The 23,805-nt window shown below is 33.6% G+C and overlaps 1 protein-coding gene across 1 annotated transcript in view; it reads left to right on the plus strand.

Moving 5' to 3' along the window:
• Positions 1 to 19,158: 19,158 nt before the first annotated feature.
• Positions 19,159 to 23,805, plus strand: part of LOC107442442 (trypsin-1) — a 35,464-nt gene continuing 30,817 nt past the window's right edge. The window contains exon 1 of the mRNA XM_043051035.3: positions 19,159 to 19,542. Within this exon, the coding sequence (XP_042906969.1) occupies positions 19,541 to 19,542 (2 nt within the window). The 5' untranslated portion in view covers positions 19,159 to 19,540. The remainder of the gene's footprint in view (positions 19,543 to 23,805) is intronic.

Consider the following 23,805-nt stretch of genomic DNA (forward strand, 5'->3'; position numbering starts at 1 on the left):
TCCAGCATAAAAAACCATAACATGCGTGTTTAACTATAAAAGTATGGCCTATAAACGCGTGCAAATCATTTCATTATTAAAACACTACAGTGGGTCTAATTTAGGTTAATTATTGTAATATGCTAATATAATACCTGATATAATAATTATTCTATATTTGTGCAATATATAGTCTAATGTATATTATATATTGTCTCGTCAAACCCATTGATACAAGAACGTGAGCAAGTGCAAATAGTGGCATAAGAAGCTGTATAGAGTATCACCTGATAAATAAGATTTTACGTGGAATCTCTTAGAGTGAGTCTAAATAATTTGACTGTATGTGTGAGTGAAGCAGTTCTTTTTCTTGGGGGTCCTGAAAGTGGCATTTGAAAAAGAAGTTAGACAGACTCTAGGGATTTGCTGATGAAAGAAACTTCATTCGCTATGAAGAACGTTTTACTCATTCTGTAAAAAAAAAAAATTCAATTTTTTTAGGCATTTTTTTCCTGTAATTTCATTGTGTTTTCATATTGCAAATGTTGATCATTTGAAAATGATGCGTATGTATAAAAAAAAAATTTTTTTTTAAATAAAGAGATTTTAATATCTTTAAAGCTTTTTCATTCTTGAACTATTTTGAGTGAGTATTTGTTTCTGATTTATAAATGCTGGACGTGTCGCCAATTTTTTTTTCTTTGGAGAGAAATGTTTTTGATTACAAAATTAAAAATATGATACAGAGAACTCATTGCACATTAGACATAGCTGGGGAAAAAATGAAACTTTGAAATTTCAAATATAGTTTTAACCTTATTTAGAAAATGTAAGCTTTAAATTTTTTTACTGTTATTCATAAAATTCGTCAAAATTAATGTTCATCAGTTAGAAATGGCAGAATAATATGCCGAGCACTAAATGAGATTAAATTCTTTTATAATTTTCCTTACATTTTTTAAAAAATTCCAATTTTTTACTCATTAATGGAAAATAGTACAAAATACTTTCAACTTTGATTGACATAAATGATGGATTAAAAACTTCATTGCATTCTGTTCTGTAGTTTTTGCGAATCTTTACGCGGAAGCAAAAAAATTAAAGTTTGATATGAATAAATTTACTTTTCAAAAAAGTTAACGTACTTAAATTAAATAATCTCTTTTTTGTTTAAGGCTGAGTTCACTAAAGATTTAAAAAAAAAAAATAAACAATGGAATTCATTTAAATCTCATATTCTACTCCTGGATCAAGTTTTGGGAGAAATTTGTCTTCATGGAAGACGTTTTGAAAGAACTAACCCGCATTTGCGTTTTATGGAGAAAAATTGGTACACCTTCCACGGTTAGCCTGACGGGAAGGGGGCTCTAACTCATGATCCTTCCACTACTTGGGATATTTTACGTTCTCAGTCGCTGAGCCGGGTGTAAAATTCATATCGAAAAGCCATTGCTGCGTTTCGAACCCAGGTCCACTGATTGGGACGCGAGCTCTCTGTCATTTGAGCCACCACGACTTCGGATAATATGTGACCCAGGTTTGAATCCAGCGGTTTGAACTTCTGTCAAATTCTGCTCCCGGTTCACAACGACCACAGTGCTAACGTAAAATATCCTCTGTGGTTGACGGATCATGGGTTAAGTACTCTTGCAGTAGTCCTAAAAATGGGAAGTTTTCGTCGTTTTACGCTCCGTCTAACGCTAATGAGAGTTAGTTTCTAATAGTGCTAATAATTTATCCCAATATCCAAAAGGTTATTTTTCCTAATAGTTGTTCCGGGTGTTCCTTTGTCCTCCGGGTTCGATTCAAAATTAAGCTACTATGGAGTTGAAGATTGGTAGTCGTAAAATCAAAATTGGATCGGCTGTTCTACATATAAAAAAAGTTATATCATGACAATTTAAAAATGAATGAAATTATATCAGAAATTTTGCATTAAACCTCTACTTAGAATTCAGTAGTAAACCACTCTGATATTTTGAAGAGGGTCATAGAAGACTGTAGATATTAGAAAATTTAGAAAAGAGCTACGAAATTATTAGCGTTGCATGAAACCTAATAAATTTGTTTCAAATACTTCCAAAAGTTTCAAAACCAAGACGGAACACAACTATGGAATTATCTTTAGCTAAATAAATTTCATAATTGCAGGCAAGTTTTTTTTTTAATTCGCATAAAAAATTTTCGGGATAGGACGCAATACACAAAAAGTTAAATGATCATCAAGAGGTACGCTCTCCTGACCAAACTATGAGGACCCTATTTCCCGGTCCTATGTTTTGGGGAGATAGAAATTTTAAAACGTTGGAAAAAAAAGTAAGTTTATTCAGAGAAAGTACGTCTCTGATTTCGCAACTTAAAATATCATTGCACTAATTAATCAGCCTATTTGAGGTCGCACCCTCGAATTATTAAGATAGTGTCCTAAAACGTGAAGATCCGAGCATTCAGTCGAAAGTTATTCAGGATGGTTCGGTATTTTTTGCGCTCTATAAAACAGAAGAGGAATCTGAAAAATGAATGGACTAGGACGAAAAAGCTAAAGTAGATATAATTTTATACTTTCGGAGTTAAATCAAGTGAATTTGAAAGAAAGCTTCTCTTAAAAATCCAAGAAAAAAAAAGTGACTGAAATTTGGACATCGATTCTATTCTGTCCACATTCGAATCTAACCTACGCCGGATGTGGTAGAGAAGTAATGCAGCAGTTATCGTGAATGAGTGGAGTCAAAAGAATGAGCGAAATATTGGATAGATCCGATTCATTTGTTCGTTGTTATATTTATTCGAGATTTTAATATCTTCTGAGGATAGATTAGGAGAAACATCAGCGTTCGGAATACCGATTCAATGCGTACTTGATCTTGGGGGAGGGGACAATCGATGTAGGGCCTGTCGGACAAATGTATACCGGGCAGTGACGCTTCACTAGACCCAGTATATACTATTTCGGACATTCATCAAAGCGACTATGTGATTGTCAACATCCACCGATTTCGGTCATTCACAGTAACACTAACGAATCGGCGTTTTAAAAAGTCTTATTTTCCGTAAAGCTCCAAAAACTGATTAAAATGACCGTCGAAAAAACTGATCCGCTGACTGTTATTATAAACACTCTGAAAAGGATACAAAAAGAAATAAGAAACTTATTGCTTATCATCCAGCATAAAACTAAAAATGTGGAGTTAGGTTTATGAATTCTCGAACTTTTTTGCCTCCCCCTCTCCTGTACTCTAAAGGAGAAACTCAATGGGCATGCTGACGTGGAAATGACAGGTGCTGGAAAATACTGTCACCATTTTTTCAGAATCCTCAGCCCCCCAAGCGACTGCCCCTTCACTCGCGTTTTCAAAATGTCACAAAAAGAGAGCACATTATTTAATAAGACGACGTATCACAACGCAAGAGTACTGCAACGAGGGTAAGTCAACCGACCTTTTTAAGAGTGAGCAAACTAAATAGAGCGTTTTTCACAGTTTCAAATGAGAAAGAAATATAATTATGAAAACAAAAGGAAACGCATTTATGAGGTGCGCAGAGGCTCTCTCTTTACGCATGAGTGATTCAGTTACTGTGTTACAAGTGTGACCTACCTTTTTGCTTTGTTTCAATGTCAAGCACTTGGTTGAGCATCTCGCATCTTCTTTTCATGCACTCAAATCCCGTTAGAGTGAGCTACCGGATACAGTGACCGAAATGTTCGCTCTGCTCTACACATATAATATATTTTGTGTATAGAGTGAACCAAATGAAGAGAGGAGAGTATATGAACTCTCTTCGACTGATATTTTTTTCTTCATTTTTTTCGGTCATTTTGAAATGTCTACATAAAATACATATATATCGATTATTAAAACCATCCTATTGTGTGGAATGTAGCCATAAGCATTCTTGTTTGCATCTCCCTCCATTTTTTGTACGCAAGACGAAGAGCGATAAAAGTGAACACATTTGTTTTTTTAATCATTTTTGCATTTATTTTTATGGATCATTTATTTAAATGATGTGTCATGAAGGGAAACAGTTCGGAAAAATGGTTTGCAGTGCTGATAAACGGAACTTCCGGTTATAGTGAACCGAAATGTTGTTTCCTGGAAGGTTCACTATAGCGGGGTTATAGCTCTCTCCCAGAGCCGGATTATACCTTCCGTAGGCCCTAGGCATAGCCGTTTTTGGGCCCTCCCCTCCTTCCCCCACTCCTCCCCTCTTTTCAAAATATATGCTAAAATTTTCTTGCATATTTTTTTTTTTACATTTTTATTAATATGGATTTTAACTTACGAATTTGTTTATCGAACTTTATCTGCAATACCGACAAGTGTAATGCATAAAGTAAGAGAAAAAAGAAAGGTACTCCTAACTTTAAAGAGAAAAAAAAAATGGTAGAAATATAACATTTAAAAGAATAAAAAAATTTACAAGTTTAGACAAGAAAAACAAGTTTAAAAAATACAAAATTCTCATATTTATTTTTTAAAAATAATTACGATTCCTAAATTAACTTATATAAACAAAACCAATGATTAAATAACGCAATATATTTCATACTTAATTAAACGGGAGGGGGGGGGGACGATAAAATAAAAGGAAAACTTATTAATCTAAATAAAAACACTTGAAAATTATCGAACCGAAACGATAGTTAAAAAAGGCATAACACTAGCATAAATATTAAAACCCGGAACAAGGCAAGATCAACGGAATTTTAAAAAAAAAAAACCTAATGATAAAATTTATGAATAAAAAGAATTTATTGAGTGCGAAATTTATCGTGAAAAGAAAAAAAAATCAAACGTAGTGGAATCAGAAAAACAAAACTGTTTTTCTGATTCCACTACGTTTGATTTTTTTTTTAAATTTTTTTCTCCCAAGTTTTTCGTAGGCCCCTGAATTTCGTAGGCCCTAGGCACGTGCCTAGTGTGCCTATAGGTTAATCCGGCCCTGCTCTCTCCACAAAATATAATATGTGTGTATAACAAGGCACGTTTCGTTCGCTCTATCCGGGAGTTCACGATAAACCATGTTCACTATAACGGAGTTTGGATTGTCACATAATAATTTGTCTCTTTATCATTTAATTTAAAAATAATTAAAAATTTAGTTATCCCAGATTTGTTAAATGCCATAAATATAGGGACCGACTCATAATTTACCAGCTTTGAAAAAATATCACTAAACAGTAAATGATCGGTGGTTCAGTCTAATGAACGCAAGATATTTAAAAAACAAACTTTAATGCTTTCATTCAACTTATGGTTTACATTCATAATGAGACACACAAAAAGAAAATAAATAGTTGAATGAATAGGAGAGCGGGACAAGCTTCAAAACCAACTGTATTTTCATTTTTTTAAACATTTCATTGTTTGTTATTAACTACAAATTAACAACTTTTAACAAAAATGTAAGGAGACCATTCAGTTATTTACAAATGATTAGATTTTTGTTGTTGTTGTTAAGGCTGTGCCAAATGAATGGCTGTAAAAGCTTTTAAGCATAAACAGCGCGACGAAGTTTTCCTTTTTCGATCGACAGCATATATATTATGCAGCATATACTCAAGCGATGGCTCGAAAGAACGCGTGAGGAAGGGATGCGTTTTCTATCAGGGCAGGAGTTATTTTAATACCTCTGCTATCTGCAGTAACTCATAAACCGGTTATAGTAAATGAAGGAAAAATAGCTCTAAAAAATAAGCCAATACGAATGAAATTTGAATATGTTGTCAAAAAAGAGTTCATTTACGTCGCACTAGAGCCGCACAATGGGCGCTATTGGCGACGGTCTGGGAAACATCCCTGAGGATGATCCGAAGACATGCCATCGCAATTTTGATCCTCTGCAGAGGGAATGGCACCCCCGCTTCTGTAGCTTTACAACATGCACGCGAAGTCGAACACTTTACGGTAGAACAGTTTACAAGGACTCATACCGCACACCCTCGGTCCCTACGCCGGTCCAAGTGGTCCCCGCACACTGACGATAAGAGTTGGCAAATAAAACTACAATTATACAAATGAGTTGCCGCGCTGTGATGGAATGAAATCATTTGCATAAAATTGTACGCTTCATCTGCCAATTTATACTCTGTTTCCGAAAGTAGAAATTTGAGATTAAACTAGAAATTTTTTTTATAACCGTCATTGAAGAGCCGACCGAATTTTTTGGGCTTACGACTACTTATGTTCAACTTCGTCACCTTGTCATTTTGAACCAATCCAGAAGACAAGGGAACTCCTGGATCAAGTATGGGGATAAATTTGCCTTCGGGGAGGACTTTTTGGTGGAACTCACCCGCTTGTGGGTTACATGGAAAGGAAGCGGATTCTCTCCGAAAAGCCATCGCTGGGGTTTCGAACCCGATTCACCTTATTGGAAGACGAATGTTCTATCTCCTGAGCCGTCACGGCTATATAGCCAAATTTGTTTTTAATATTCGTCGTGGAACAGCCGACCCAATTTTTGGGTTTACGACTGCTAATGTTCAACTTTGCAGCCTTGTCTTTTTGAACCCATCCAGCAGACAAGAAGACTCCTGGATCAGTACCCCCAGAGTTATTAATTTGTTATGGGAACATGGAGAACTTGGTGACTCCACAGATTGATCGTGCATCGGTCACCATTTACTACACGGGGAGTCTTCGGCCGGCGGGTATCAAACCCACGAACTTTTTGACATAGGCCCATTACCCAACCTACCAAGTTATCCCGGTCTTTAAGATATCCAAATTGTAATAATGATCTCCAGGCATCATTTGTCCGAAGAATTTCAATCTATTGGAAGACTAGAGACAAGATAGATAGATGTGGGTCCCTCATAGGCAAAAACCACAAGTACGCAGAAGGAATAGAACCGCAGTAATCCTCCCTTATTGCACTCGCTGATGTGGTTTCTTCAATAGCCGTCTTCCGTGTGATCAAAGCGGTGGGTAAAAATTAGACGGTGAAAAAGTTTGGTCTATACATAATGTTTAAAGTGTTTGGGGAAACTGAAATGCAGTGCGTTCAACTTGATTACTACTGAAGTTTATATGTTGTGCAAGATAATTTTAAAAGAGCTGGTCACTGGCAAAGCGTTTTGATAATGTAGGCAACAAAAAAAAAAAAAAACAAAAAAAAGCAACAGCATTTGCCATGAAACCACTACAGTGGGCCTTCTTATTCGTATAGTTGGTGAAATAAGATTGAAAGATTGGAGGTTGAAATGAAAATATTTAATGCAGAATTTAGAGCTGCACAATGGGCAACAGTCTGGGAAACATCCCTAAGGATGATCATCTGCTGGACTTCCTTTCCTTTGGTAGCCCTGCGCCCGAGCACTTTACGGTAGGACCTTTTGTCCCTAGGCAGACTGATCCAAGTGGTCACCCACCCTCACCTCCGGTTTCTACCGTGACTTCAGTCCGACATCATTTTTTTTTATATGAATATTTACATTGTTAAATGAACTGTAAAATTACAATGATATGTTTTCATTTCAAATTGAGAAAAAATGCTTGTTTACTATATTATCTTTTGATGACTGAAAATATTAAATATGACATCATTGTGAGTATTGATCTAAAGTGAGTTGAATAATAATTATGATACTTGGCGACAGCACTGTAGTTTAACAGCAGTTCCATAAATACATTTCTTTCAAAGCAGCAGTTGCATAAATACTTTCAACGAGAGCTCTCCAGCAATGGCTGCTCGATTCCGGCTTGCACCAATCATAATGCTGACGAAAAATATCCTCTGAGCAGATGCATCATGAGTTAGAGCCTTCAGGCTAACCATGGTAGGGTTTCTAATCCACGTGTAACACAAATGTGGGTTAGTTCCATCAACAAGTCCTCCATGGAGGCAAATTTCTCCTAATACTTGATCCTTCGAGGCCGGAATAGCCTGGTGGGTAGGACACTGGGCCCGACTGGGTTCGATCCCCGCCGACCGAAGACTCTCCGTGTAGTAAATGGTGACTGATGCTCGTTAAATCTGTCGAGTCCTCCACGTTCGAATAGCAAATCATACCTCTGGGGATCCAGGAGTTTCCTTGTCTTCTGGATTGATTCACAATGACAAAGGCTACGGAGTTGAGCATTAGTAGTCGTAAACCCAAAATTGGGTCGGATGTTCAACGACTGATATAAAATTAAAAAAAAATACTTGATCCAAGAGTTCCTTTGTTTTCTGCAGTGAATTGAAAATTACGAGGCTACGAAGTTGAACATTGGTAGTCGTAAACTCAGAATTGGATCGACTGTTCAACGATGGTTATAAAATATTTTTTAAAAATTGCCTGAAACGAGTTTGCAAGTTTCTGATATCAAATATAATTTTAAAAATGAATTTAAAGCTATTCTTGTATCAAAAGCTTTATTGAAAATGAAAAATATTTTTAAGTAAACCATTTGATAGAAAAAAGGACAAATGTGTGAGTATAACTTTTCCATATTAGATATCATATTGAGCATTGAGTTTTCAGTTATAATATCTTTAAAATTGAAAAGTAAGGGATGCTAAGCTGCCTTTTCATCTTCTTTTGGTAAGAAAAAAATTATATTTTCCCTAGTGTAGGGAATAAATGATGACAGCACAATGTTCTGTAGTGTATATCTACCACTACAAAAATACAATTCCAACTCCTTGGTATATAAGGCATGTTAACTCGATTCTACTTTTTCATAGATGAAGGTTGACAATGTCGATAACAACTCCCCCCCCCCACATGGGTGACCTTCGGACGTGATATGAACATGTCAACCTTGATAGAAACTTCCACTTCGATCTGAACTTCGATGGATGGTCCAGATTGAACAGTTGACTTGCTACATATGACTACGACGTTATCTACCTCCTTGCGCTGTTGCTACTCAGTCTCGATCACACACAACGTATACACTTGTCTGCTAAAGGCAACACGGGAGTGAACTTAATACAGCTCTCACAATCAACACTAAAAAAGTACGGTGATCTTAATACAGCTCTCCCAGCTTCGCACAAAACAACAATGAATCAACCAGTGGTATTCCATTCATCGAATTCTATCACAGTTCTGGTGAGGGAGTACATGTATTGTATCTACCACTACAAAAATACAATTCCGATTCCCTAGTATTCCGAGACTTGTTAACTCTATTCTATGGTGGGGGGTCATAGAGGAAGGTTGACATGATCGATATTTACTCACTCTCCCCACTCCAGTGCTGTTATCATTCCGTGTATTGCGTAAATTCCAGAAAACGTCTCTACTTGGAAATAATACTAAGGATTTTAATTTGGAAGGATTGCTTTTGGAAAATGCGTAGTTTATGACTCCTTTACCTCCATGCCCTTTAATGGATCTATATTTCCAGTTCAGCGTGCAGATTCAGAAAACAGAGAAACGAGTTTTTCAAAAAATAAAAGATTGAATTGACTATTTTTCATATAAAAAGGAAAGTATTTAAACCAGAATTTTTATTTCAAATTTGAAAATAAAATTTGAAACTGCTTAGAAAATTTCAGCTCAGCATTTGGCCTTAAAACAGTTTATAAAATTATCAACGAATAAGATTCCAAAAATAAATGACGTTAAATTTTTTAATATGCTGAACGAAAACAGATTGAAAAATAATTTGTTTTTAATTTTACTTTAAAGAAGTATTAGATAGTGAATTCGTACAAAAGAAATTTTTTTATTTTAATTACTTTTCATTCAATTTTTTTCTCCCGTATAAAAATAAAATTAAATAATTAATTAAATTTAATTAATTAATTTTTGAAAAAAAAAACTATTAACATCAAGTGTTATCCACTAGAAAAAAATGTATTTAAACTTTGAAGAAAAAAAAAGTATTTTAATAACATTTGAAAATGTGAACAAGATATAACTAGGGAGAGATGGTGAACTAGCTCTCCTGACAACTCTAAAAGAATAAATTGGGTGATCGTTCTTTTTTGAATTTATCTGACACTATAAAATTAATTAAATATTTAAACTTTTTGTTTGTTCAAATAGAGCTATAAGTTAGACATTATCACTGATGCTATTTTTAAAATAAGTGAAAATTGAATAACTTATAGTAAAATTTAAGACAATGATTAACGCTTAACGCACCAGAATATTCCATTCCGTTATTCGCTCATCACTATTGAATTTACGAATTAACATTCGAAAAAACTGTATTAACGGCAAGTGTCATCCACGACAAGTTTAGAAAAATTGTATTTGAGTGGATGAAAAAAAAATATTTTATAAACGATTGAAAATGTGAAGAAGATGTGGGGAGGGGGTGAACTAATAGTTGGAATTGAAAAAAAAAAGAAATGGTATTGCAGAGAAATATTTGGCCATTTTAACGTAAGCTTTCATTACACATTCATATTTCATGAAACTTCAATAACTTTCATTAAATATTAAATATATATATATATATATATATAGCATATTTAAGAACCTGTTATTTATTTTCTTTCTACTAATCTCATATTTATGGATGACAATCATCCCTATTATAGTCTGAAAAGGTGAGGAGAGTGACCTTAAAATGATTTAATCGGACGAATGGTTAAAAGTGTCAACCATTCAATGGGTTTCGAAGTCAGTAAGACATTTCATTATTGTTTGAATCGATTACAGGTTCAGGAAGTGACATTTACAGGTGACTGAATCTCTGAAGAACAACGATGCAAATTAGCAATTTACTGACTGCTAATATGATTTCCACTTAATCCCCTCTTCTGATTTCAACTTCATATCAGTCAGGCTTCCCGCATCCATTCTTGGCGTGAATTTTGTTACTTTTGTAACTTCATTTTGTTTGATAAAGACAAGAAAATAGTTAAGTGTTGAGCGTGGTACCTTTACACAAATATAAGGCCGTGACAATCATACTATTTTTTCTGCTTTAATAAACGACACCTTTCATAAATAAATGCGCGTATCTTAATAATAAAAAGAAGAGCGTGTGTTCGTTGTTGTTGATAACTGTTCTATTCATTGCTTTCCTCCCTGCACAAAAAACGGGCATTTAGATAGTTTAAAATATTTTACTGTGTTGAATTTACAAACAATTTGTAATGTAGCAGAGTACTATAACATCTATTATTGTACATTCCACCAAGAAGATGGCGCACCGCATACTAGGGGTCGGATGAAACAGGCTCTCATACGCAAACGATTAGATTTCCAGCACATTTTTTGTAAAGCAAGTTTTATTCTATTTTATAACAGCTGACCCAGTTTTGGGTTTACGACTACCATTGTTCAAGAACATAGTCTTGCCATTTTGGATTCAACCCAGAAAACAAGGGAACTCCTGGATCGAGTATTGGGTGAAATTTGCTTCAGTGGAGGATTTTTTTTGCTGATACAACTAGCCAGTATTTGCCTTACCACCCACGAAAGCGTTACCATGACCCATCCACGGTTAGCCTGACGGCAAAGGGGACCCTAACTCCGTCTACCACTGAGGATACTTTGCGTCGCTCGGTGCAAGCCGGATCGACCAGCCATCGCTGGGCTTCGAACCCGGTTCACCTCATTGGAAGACGAACGCTCTATCCCCTAGGCCCTCACGGCTCAAGCGGTAGTAGTGACACTATATTGACGTAAAACAGCAACAACAAAAAATCAACGTCACGTGACATCAAATTCAAAATTGAGATGTTGATAGATTTGGCCTTTTTGTATGATGAGCTTAATCTTGGTAATTTTTTTTTTTCAAAAATGATTTTTTTTAATCAGTGTATATCTTCTAAGCATGGCAAAAAATAATATTTGTGAAGTCGTTTTTCTCTATTATCTTTGTTTTTAAAATTGCACTACAGTATAATGCGGACAAAATTAGACGTTTGACAGCAATTTTCTTATACTCAATTGGAACGCTATTTTAGTCTTAAAAAGTTTTTGTACTGCCGCGTGTACAAGTACGTGGCTTATTTTTACTAGAGCCTACTGGGGTTTATGAAATATGTCTCACTTAAATGAAAATTTGGAATCTCAGCATAGTATGCAATGCAGCAAAAATATTCCTGTGCATTCTTTAAAAAAACTTAATTGAAATAAAAGATGGGAACAAAGTACAGGATCTTCTCCCATATTCAGATAAGAGATTCAAAGAAGTACTGTTGGGTTTAAATGCTATGGGTCTCCTTCAATTTTCTCAACTAAATAGTATTTGATAAGAGGTTGAAGACCATCAGAGTAAAGTACAGCCAAATTATTAGACGCTGTGTAAGATTATCTTAATTATTAGTATTTACTAGTAAATGGTGACTGATGCGCGTTAAATCTGTCGAGTCTCAAAGTCCTCCATGTTCCCACGACAAATCAATACCTCTGGGGGTACTGATCCAGGAGTTTCCGTGTCTTCTGGATTGGTTCAAAATTACAAGGCTACGGAGTTGAACGTAAGTAGTCGTAAACCCATGAAATTGGGTCGGCTGTTCAACGATGGTTATAAAATAAAAAATAAAATAGAGCGCTGTATAGACCTGAGTCATTAAGATTTTACATGGAATCTTAGAGTGCGTCTAATATAATATGGCCACTGCATATCTAATCATTTTCGGTTTGTTATTAAAAAAAAACGAGTTTTTTTAAATTCAAATGAAAGATTGAAAAACATTTCTACAGTCAAGTATGCCACTAGTTTCAAATACCCGTTTCTAAAATGTTTCAGTGTTAGAAATATTGAGTGATCCGCTGATAAAATATCCAACACCATTTTTATCGACTCCTGATTACAGTTCATCGACTGTGGGTCGACAAAATACGGTGTCATTCCTCCCTGCACCATTTTCAGTTGAAACATCCGAAAAGAAAATCTTCTTTCATTTAATGACAATGGGGGGAAAGAAGAAGAAAAATAAACGATTTTCAGTTTTCGCTCATTCTTTCAGTGTGTTTCTAGGTTAAGACCACGCGTGGGTCACAGAGTTTTTGACCCGGATTCCATCCCCCTCTCTTATTTTTTTTTCTTCCCTTTTTTTGATTCTGACAAACTTTTTTGATATGTGTGCTCAAATTTTCACCCTCTTTCACGATAATTGAAATGAGTTTCTATTTCAAGGATAGGTAGAAAATAGTTTGGTTTTAAATGCATCGTGAATAGTGGGAACGAGTCCATCAATAAATGTGGAAGCAATTAAATTTAAATGCAATGTGAATCATTTAGAAAATCCGGACTCCAAAAAATAGTGTACTACCCATCACTGAGGTACTACAATGAATCCGTTTCTTCGCAAGATTTAAGTTTAAAGTTTTTGTTTTCGAGGAAGATTTTTAACACTAAACATATCACTATTTCTACCATAGCCAATCAAATGATCAGACTTTATGTTTCTCCATTGAATGTATGAAATAGGGATGTTAGGAAGGACTTTAAAAAACTTTATTATAATTCAACAAAATTGTATATTGCCCATTTTTATGTATTACAACACACAAAGAATGAGACTTTTGTATTCATCGCTCAACGCATTTTTCTACATATACAGGGTGTTTATAGTCTACATTTTCCACAAACATATTTCTTCTCATTATTATTTCTATAATAATTCTTATAATTATAAAAATATATAAGAATTATAATTATTCTTATAATTAATATTATTTCTTCAAAGAACTCGTGCTGTCTTGATTGTTTTGAGATTTTTCTGGGTAAAAATTAACAGTTCGTTAAAAATGAAGTAAAGCCATCCACATAAAATATAAGCAACTTACCAAAACATTTAGTTTTTGTCACTTTTTCTGACACAAAAATGTCAATCTAAAATGTTAGGAAATGTCTTGAAATTTGAATTCACAGTTATTCTGATTGAACTCACTACGCAACAGTCTTTGCAGAAATGTGCAACTCATCGAATGCAATACACATGACATCGTCATTTCTGATCCGATAACCTTATAAAGGAAATTGTTCTCCCGGTCCAATGACCGGTTGTGGTAGAAATAGGTATACGACACGTACTATTCGAAACAAACAAAATACACAAAATAATAATAATAGATTATCAACTGTACATAATTGTTTGAAAAAGTCATGAAGTCAAATGTGGGAAAACGGTAAAATGAGATAAGAGGAGTTCTTAAACGGTCATTTGATCGGTTATGGTATGTTTAGTGTTAAACAAAGATATCAATCCCTTTCTAAATTCTTCTAGAAGAAATGTCTAATCAAGAGTTACTAAAACACTAATGAAATAATTGATTATTTCGTAATGTTTATTGTGTAGTTTTAATTCTAATTAAGAATAGATTCTATTCCCTATGGTATAAATTAAGAAAAACCTCTAAAATAAAATGAATAAATAGCATGCATTTGACTACTTTTAGATTTTTTAGAATTTTTTTTTTTTTTTTTAAATAAATCGACGAAATTCGATTAGGAAAAATGCTGAAAAATTCCTTACATTTTGAAATAATATTTTTTCCAAACTTGAAAATCATATAAACCATTCAATAACCTGTTTGAGAGCGCTGATTGTGGAATTGTCTTGGTATAAGTTTGTAAATATTAACAGTAATAATTTAGAACCTGCTCTTAAACAACCTTGTCCAGGGCCCGAGTTTAGCCTAATTGGGCCCCCTTCTGCTTCCCTACTTCAGTAATGAAGATATTTAATAGGAAGGAATATAAAGGTATTTAATTTTTTCACCTGATTGTAGATTACAAGAAAAGGCTACATCACTATCCATCCTCGGAAGTTCCTACCTGAGTTTAACCCCATAATTATCTGCAGGTGTGTGAGGCCAACCTGCCTCACACACCTGCTCACACTCCTATCAGTTTAAGATCGACTGCCGCATAAAAATTTTAAGCGTGTGCGCCAGACTAGTGAAATAAAGCCAAATCTAGATGGATGAAACTGTTGTCCGCCTTCTTATGAATGAAGCACACCCCCAAGCACAGCCCCAAGAAAATTGACTAGGACCTAAAATAGATATTAAGTCCCCTCCAATGGTCTGACGAAATATCGCCCTCTATCCATTTTATTGATAATTCTATGTCCATCCATGCCGAATGCAGTTTTCTCATTGTTGAGCTGCAAAGAATCCTTGCTGACATGAAGGATTAATTGACGTCATTACGACTGTTCATCGTACTGTTGCCGTATTTTTGTAAACACATCGCATTTTGCTATATGTAAAAATACAGATTTGTCCATCTTCATTGCGAAAATTTAGCTGAATTCCGCACTTGAAAGTTATGGATTTACGAAATATAGATCGTGTTCATACGATCGATTCGATTTGGGGGCCTACTGTAATGCGGGGGACTGGGGAGGCAGCCCCGTATGCCCCTGCCTTAGTCAGGAATGATCTTTTGTGTAAAGTAAACTTGCTTCAGTAAAATCGTAAAAATCTTAGCAAAGATTATTCAAAATTCCATCATGATTCATGATTCTCTAACCAAAAAAAGAAAAAAAAATTTCTGTGATGGCAGAAATTGTTGGTTAGGTTAGAAAAGACCCAAAGGGAAGGAAGAGGCCTCTCTCTTAAATGCAACATTTGTAGGAGAGGGAAAGAACGACGTTATAGTACAGTTGTAGTGTACGTGATTGTACTCTCTAAGTAGTAGAGAGAGGGAAAAGAAACAATTTTGTATCCGGGGGCTACAAAATCCACTTCCTGCCTTTTTGATCCCAGGGAAGGACCAGAAAAAGATGTTGAAAGGTCAAACGCCGAATTTCTTGCCAGACTAGGTTTTTACTCGAAAGATTGCTGACCGAAAGGCATTTTCAACAAAAAAAAAAAGAAGAAGAAAAAAAGGACACCTCTCGGAACAATTTTATAGGCCGGCCCAGAAATAAATAAAATTTCCATTTTATTGACACATAAAAGCGAAATTCAGAAAAAAAAATAATGATGCTTGGCTAAAGACAATCCATCGAATGCTTTTTTAAACACATCAAACAGAAGTTTTTAATGAATTTACATTCTATCGTTAATTTGTAACTGTTACGAGTGACTATTCATACGTTTTGATCATCCAGCGCCCTTAATACTCATTACAATAATGACGCACTTACGTTTCTTTTTTTTTTAAAAGTGAATTGTCTTCTTAGGATAGCAAAAATAAAAATACTTGTTTTTGTAGGTCTGGGGGGAGGGGGAAGTTCTGCGATCTACATTTAATTGTGTTTCTATCGCTGTCTGCAATGGAATCTTTACAATACCTGACCAAATTATTAGACACACTGTAAGATTCTATGTAAAATCTTAATTATCACGTGATACTCTGTACAGCTGTATTGTTTTTATGTGACTGTTGTGTTATGTGACTGTTAGTGTATCATTGGGTTTAATGAGTCGATATCTTACTATATATAAAATTCTAATGATGGTGTCGCAGTTTACCATTGTTGTCGGTGCATTTTTATTGGCCAGAAAATCACGTGGTAGGATGCAGTTTTCCCTCATTCATTTCCAGATTGTTTTGGTTGTCAATCAGCACAAAACTAACAATAGTCGTAAAGGTATTGTTTTTCTTTAAATATTTTTGTATCCCTAATTTAAACTTATTTTCCAGTACTGCTACTATTAGCGATAGTATTAAATTATGGTTGTGAACTCATCAAATTTGTTTGAACAATACAATTCTATAAGAATATAAATGTTATTTTAAAAAATGATTACTTCGAAAAATCACTTCCATTCACCAAGAGATCTAATATTTGGGTGAAGTAATATTTGAGAGTAATATTTAGACGTGGGAAGTAGAGGCACCAGAGTAAGTAAACATAATTCCTTTTAGTACATATATGTTAAGTGAATAATTTTAACTTTAATAGAAAAATTGTTTTCTGCCAAGAAAAGATAATTATTGCGAAGCAATAATCGGGGTTGGTGAGCGGCAGCGAACAGGGGGCTTAGCCCCCTAGTGTAATATAAATTTGACGAGAGGATAAATGAGACGATATAGGATATTTATTATACCAGGTATTTTATGAATACATTATAATAATGTATATTCAATTAGGAGACGCACTGAACTGTTTTAATAATGACATGTTTTGCACGAGTTTATAGGCTTTTATATTTAAACACATGAGTTGTTATTCAGGAGATATTTTATAGACTTCCTATTTTTAACGTATTGCATGACAATGTTAACCGATTTAGACGCTAACAAGTACAAACCGCATAAGAGCAATGAAGCTGTATAGAGTATCACCTGCAGATCATTAAGATTTTACATAGCATCATCCAATAGTGGGTCTAATAGTATGAGTGCACATCTTTGATATAATTTTATTTTCAAACAAAATCTTTTTAATTTGTCGTCGTGATAACCAAGAATATTTCACTCCTGGAGGTAACTTTATGACAACAAATACCAGTGGAATACCTAGAACAGATAAGGATGTTGTTGTACAGGCATTTCAGCAAACTGTACTTTAATGAGGAGGCCAGTTTTTGTTAAAAATAAAAACCTTTGTCGGGATCGGGCATCGTCGAACCACCTGATTTCATCTGCTGCAAGAACCGGAAAAAACAATATAAATAAGAAATTTGTCCGATGCTCAGAGGGTTTAATTGCAAATAATAGTCATATAATAATTAACGATAATGACAATAATATAATTAATATCATTGAATATGTATATTAACAATAATAATTAGAATAAAATTGCTCATAATTATAAAATATTTCCACTTCGAATTTTTTTTTTAAAATTTAGATATTAAATTTTTTAAAGATTTTGCGCCTTTATTCGATATCCAAAAGGTCTCATCATGTTTAAAATAACCACATTACTTTAAACAAGATGACCCAAAAAATCCTCAGATTGTGTTCCAAAGTAACTAAAATTTATTTTACGGAATTCTTCCAAACGTAACTTCATGAAAACAATGTTTTTTTTTTACCAATTATTAATTGTTTTTATCAAGTTTTGGAATAATATTGAAAAAAAGTATCATTGTTGTTCATATATGTTTTGACATCCCTTTTTATTCTCTAATTTTAAATCACAAATAATTTTAATACATTCTTATAATTCTCTGTTTCATTATAAGTATTTTGAAATGAAAGAAAAGATCTCGCATTTCTTTTTGAGTTTGTTAGCTGAAAACTTCCATGAAAAACATCCCAACAAAAAGCATTTAAAGGAAGATTTAATATAACCCAAACTGGCTTCTTTGATTTTTGAACCTCATGGTTCGTAAACAAGTTTTTATTAATTGATATAAATGTTTTTAACCAACTTTTCATGGTTTTTATTCCATTTGAAAGTGTTGGGAGATGGAAAAAAAACGTATCGAACAAAATTTATGAATTATTATAATAATTTTAAATATTTTCTAAATGAAATATTCCCTCTTCTCTGCCCTCTGAGTTTTATTCAGAGGATAATGAAAATTTTCAATCAAAATAAAAAAAAAATTTTAAAGTCTATTTTTTATCAAACTATTTTTTATCTTCTTGGGGTGAGATTTGGGAAACATTTATCTCTTCGGTACAGTGGCGTAGTTTTGGGGGACAAAACCCCCTCCGAAATTATACACTTCTTGATTAATGAGCTGATTGGTTCGGTAAGTAAGATGTGTTGACCTAAAAGGTTTTCATCATTCATTTTTTTTTCGTCATTTAGACATTTAATATATACATATATGTTTTCAATATATATGCTTAATACACACACACACACACACACACACACACACATATATATATATATATATATATATATATATATATATATATATATATATCAAACATGTTTGGGTGAAATAACGCACGCGAACAAGTATTACAAAGAAATAAGCCTTTTAATGGCGGAATAAATTTGATTTTAGAATAATTGTGTCCCTTATTTATGAATTTGGAAGTATACCTAACACAGTTCCGATCAAGCGATACTTGAAAGTGTTCTATTTTCAATTGTATCCAGTTCTCTAGTAAAAATTGCTGCATTGTTTTCTAGCTAGAAATTTAGAATATACATTTTTATATGGCTTCGATTGGCTAAGTCCATGGCAGAGAAACCTAATTTTACCCTTTCCATAATTGAACCTATTAAAATAGCGAGAATTCTTCGTTGGCATTAGACATCTATTTCCAACTGTTCTATTAATGGGAACATCGAATGTTCTTAAGAATGTCTGCATCTCACCTCGAGTGATTTGTTCCTTTCTTCGCCCCACCTGAACAACCTTCCATTAAAAACATTCCCAAAATGTACAGCGAATCGGAAAACAAATCATTCCTCTCGAGATGCTGTTGGCGATCGAATGAAACATTCGAACACCAAACGATTATTTAGGGTGCGTGCCGATTAACATCAAATTGTTGGATCTTCATGAAAGGTATACTTGCTTCAAATGACGTCATAAAGATGAAACTCTACTTTTTATTTTCTTCTTTTCGCTTAACCTACTTTGGAAAGGCCTATCATCAAGAAAACGTTCCATTGCTCAGATGATGGCCGCGTTTTTTCAAGATAGGTAATTCGGCAAATGTAAAAGAAGGTTTTAGTTAAAAAGAAAGCTCTTCAAACATTCAGCTGTCTCATGGATTATCGGGGAAAATGGAGAAAATGTAGAGATTTATGGGTGTTTATTTAATTGGATATCCTTTGAGGGAGCATGTGAGTATCAAATATATTTTAGTATCTTTTAAAATTAAAATTATTTCAACAAGATTTATTGACTCGAAAATTTCAATAATTCAATGAAAATTTCAATAATTCAATTTAACAATTCAGTTCAACAATTATTCTAAAAAAATCACCTAAAAATTTTCATTCAAAAGATTTCCACTTTTAACAAACATTTCAACTGACCAGAAAATTATAGTGTTATTTACGTATTTTAAAATTTGCTTAAATTTTTTTTTTAAAATTACATTTGTTTATTTTAAATAAACCACTTCTCTAATTATCCCGAGTTAACTCGGGTATGTAAGCGTTGCAAATATTTATTATCCCGAGAATACTCGGGCTTAGCAGAATTCGTCAGTACGTTTTGTTTTATCACGTTTTTTTCTCGGACGGAAGCGAAACAAAAAATAATAATTATCTGCTGTTATTTCCAATCTTGTTTGAGAGTTTTGTTGTTGAATTATGGGTTTTTTGTGTGATTGTATGGTTACTGAACTTACATAGAGAGAGAGAGTAAAATGTTTTTCATTTGCCCGTAGATGATGTGGGATAGTAAATTGTTGGTATATTAACTGTTTCTTATCCATAGAAAACAATTAAAATTTCAACTTAAAACTTGAGTATAATGTTCTTTGCATTTATTAATGAAATAAAAAATTATGTTGATTTTTGGCATTTTTTTGTTCTTCAAAAAAATGGGTAAGGGAAGAGTTAAAAACAGTTCAATTAAATCATTCATTCAATAGTTTTCAAAACAAACGATTTAACAATTAAATTCAACAACTGTATTAAAGCAACAGTTCAACAAAACTAAAAACACTTCTCGACACATGAATTCAAATAATTCCTTTAGTTACAAATACTCCAGCAAATTATATATTGTTCCTTGTATAACATTCCAACAGTTCGGTTCAATAATTTATTCAAGAATTCAAATAGCCATTCAATTTAACAACATCGCAATTAAATGAAAATCTAGCAGTTTAATTCAAATAATTTCCTCCATTAAAAATATTCTAATCTTTAAACAGCCCAACAAACTATATTTTTCTTAGTTTATTTCAAACTTAGTTTTCTTAGTTTATTATTTATCCCTCGTGAAATTTTTTAATTAGGTTTGTATCTGTTGAACTAAAACCATTTATTTCAACAGTTCGTCTTAGATTCCCAAAGTGGGCGTTCCCCCTTCCCCCCAACGAAGACGTCTAAAGAGGCGTCGTTAAGATTCATTAGAGAATTTGCACAATTAACAGAACAAAATTATTTAGAATTCTCGTTCTTAAGGTGACCAAGTAGATATTTTTTTTCTCGATAATATACTAATCTAGAGCAGCGATGGTACAGGGGATAGAGCGTTCGCCTTCCAATGAGGCGAACCGGGTTCGAATCCCAGTCGATACGAATTCCTCACCTGGCTCGCATCGACCTCAGTGCTGACGTGAAATATCCTCTATACGGATCATGGGTTAGAGTCTCCTTGCCGTCAGGCTAATCACTCGCGGGAGGTATTCGTGGTCTTCCTCTCCATGCAACGCAAATGCGGGTTAGTTCCTCCACGAAGGCAAATTTCTCCCAATACTTGATCCAGGAGTTCCCTTGGGATCAAAATTACAAGGCTACGGATTTGAACAAAAGAAGTCGTAAACCCATAACATTGGGTCTGCTGTTCAACGACGGTTATAAAATAAATAAAAAAATTGGAGTGCAAGTGGCCGGGATAGCTTGTTTCGTAGGGCACTCGACCCATGTCAAAGAGGTCGTGGATTTGATCCTCGCCGGCGGAAGAATCCCCGTGTAGTTAATGGTGACTGGTGCACATTAAATCCGTCGAGTCTCAAAGTCCTCCATGTCCCCATTACAAGTCATCCCTCTGGGGGTACTGATCCGGGAGTTTCCTTGTCTCCTGAATTGGATTCAAAATTACAAGGAGTAGAACATGAATAGTCCTAAACCCACAGAACAGAACATAATGTCACTAGAACAGAACATATGTTCATTCAACAGAAACATAATGTCACTAGAGTTGTTTTTTTTTTTATTTTAAATAACTTGCCATTATACATTATTTAGAATTTGACGGCAAACAATTATTTGATTTCGTGAAGTATAATGCTTAATTATGTACAGTGCGATAAGAAAGAAGATATCATCCTGAATAACTTTCGTTCTAATGATGCGATTTTCACGTACAAAGAGTCAATCTTAATGGTTTCTGGGGTGACCTCAAATAGGCTAATTATTTGTTGTTAATTATTAATTAAGTTACGAAAGTAGACACAAAAACGTGTTTTCTCTAAATAAACGCAATTTTTTTTTACCCATATGGATTCTTGACCTTCAAAATATAAACTCTATATAAAAAGACCTCATTTTTTCGTGTCATTTAAAAACTGATTAAAATTTTCAAATGATTTACAGATTTCAGTGCATTTTTGTGTCATCAAATTTATTGAATTATTTTCAACGCTCCAGTGAGAGTTCAACATTAATTTATATATTTCTCTGATATATTCTCTGATATTTCTTTCACTCATTGCACTAAATGTTATCTTTTTCTTCTCTATTTTACCTAAACAGCCTTATTTATTTAAACGCGCCTTAATTTCTTAAAACATATATTTTTCCCTCAAAGAAAATAAAATTTTATTTTTTTAAGAGACTTGAGCATTTTTCTATACACGAAGCTTCAATCCAAGTTTTTTTTTTCTATTGTTTTCAATTCGTATAATTAGCTAATATTTTAAAACTGCCGCATTCATATGTTTGATCCAGTGTATGCATAGGAATCAGCAATTATATTCATTATTTCATAAATAATCTATAAAAATATGAAGTTTAGATTGAATATATTTAGTGGATTATTCAATTAAAGTTACGACATATCCATGCAAATGCTTATGCTCTGTACCATGCAAATGCTCTGCAAATATCAGCTTGATTGCATCCATTTTCAATTTTCTGATTATGCCCATTTTATCATTAATGAAGAGCGTTTTACGTTTACTGCTCGCCATAGTTAAATTTTAGAAACTTGTTTGCAGGCTTTTTTAAACTGAACTGAAAAAGGAGTTGAAATGAGGGCCTTATCAACACATATTAGTGTCCAACCCTTTGAACAATATTGAATAAATGCTCATTCCCTCTGACAGAAAATACATATTGATCCCACTGACACCTTACAGGTACATCATCTGTCTGGATTGGAAACATCTGCTTGGTTTGTTTAGGGATGGGAAAGTGAGATAAAAGAAGCAAACAAGAAAAAATGCTTATCGCTACATTCCCCTCTATAGATGGTCTTAAAAATCGGTATATGTATTTATTTTGAAGTAGAAATTTCAAAATAATTACCCAAAAAAATGAAGAACAAATCCGTCCAAGACAGAAAAAAGTTCATTACATCCAACTTCCTCACTTTTTTGGTTCACTATATCCACAAAAAATAACATTATACGTGTATAGCAAGGCACGGGACCGAACATTTCATTCACTACATCCGGGAGTTCACTATAAACCGTGTTCACTATAGCGGGGTTTGACTGAATTTAATTTTTTTCAACTTTTACTTTTTTCATTTGCCTGAGATGCTTTTTATTTTTTTAACTTCTTCATTTGCCTACGCTAACTCGGGATAGTAAACTAATGGTAAATTAAATGGGTTTTTTTTACACAAAAAAAATTATAATAAATTTCAACATAAAACGTTCATGTTATATTTTGTTTTAGTTCCTTGTATCTATTCATAAAATAAACAAACTCGCCCCGAGAGCCTGAAGATGAGAAAGCTTTAGTTAGTCCAGTTAGTGCCTATATCACCATCAAAATTGTACTGATTTATTAGGGATGGTATCTTACAACTTTTTCTAATGCTGAACGCTAGAGCATTGAAAATCGTTTTCTTAAGATTCATGGCTATGATTTTTATGTCAGCCTGAATAACTTATCTTTCAACAACCAAAGATCATTTTTTGGACACTTTAGTACTGATTCCGCGATTCGAAGCAAATGAATCAAACAACTAAATTATTTCGGGATTCATCATTTTGAATAGGATTTGAAACAATGTTTGAATGAACGCCTCGAAAATAATCACTGTTTTTTTTTCAAACACACAAAATTATACTATCCATTTAGAAAAATTCTTCAACCCGAACTTCACATGGAATCAAAATATTTCCGAAGAGTTTTTATTAAATGGAGAGAAAATAAAGTAAATGTATGTTTTACGAAAATATATTTTTTTAAAATATA

This window comes from Parasteatoda tepidariorum, chromosome 1, assembly GCF_982258835.1.
Source record: "Parasteatoda tepidariorum strain Cologne lab strain chromosome 1, Ptep-v5.0, whole genome shotgun sequence".
In the NCBI taxonomy this organism is placed as follows: Eukaryota; Metazoa; Arthropoda; class Arachnida; order Araneae; family Theridiidae; genus Parasteatoda; species Parasteatoda tepidariorum.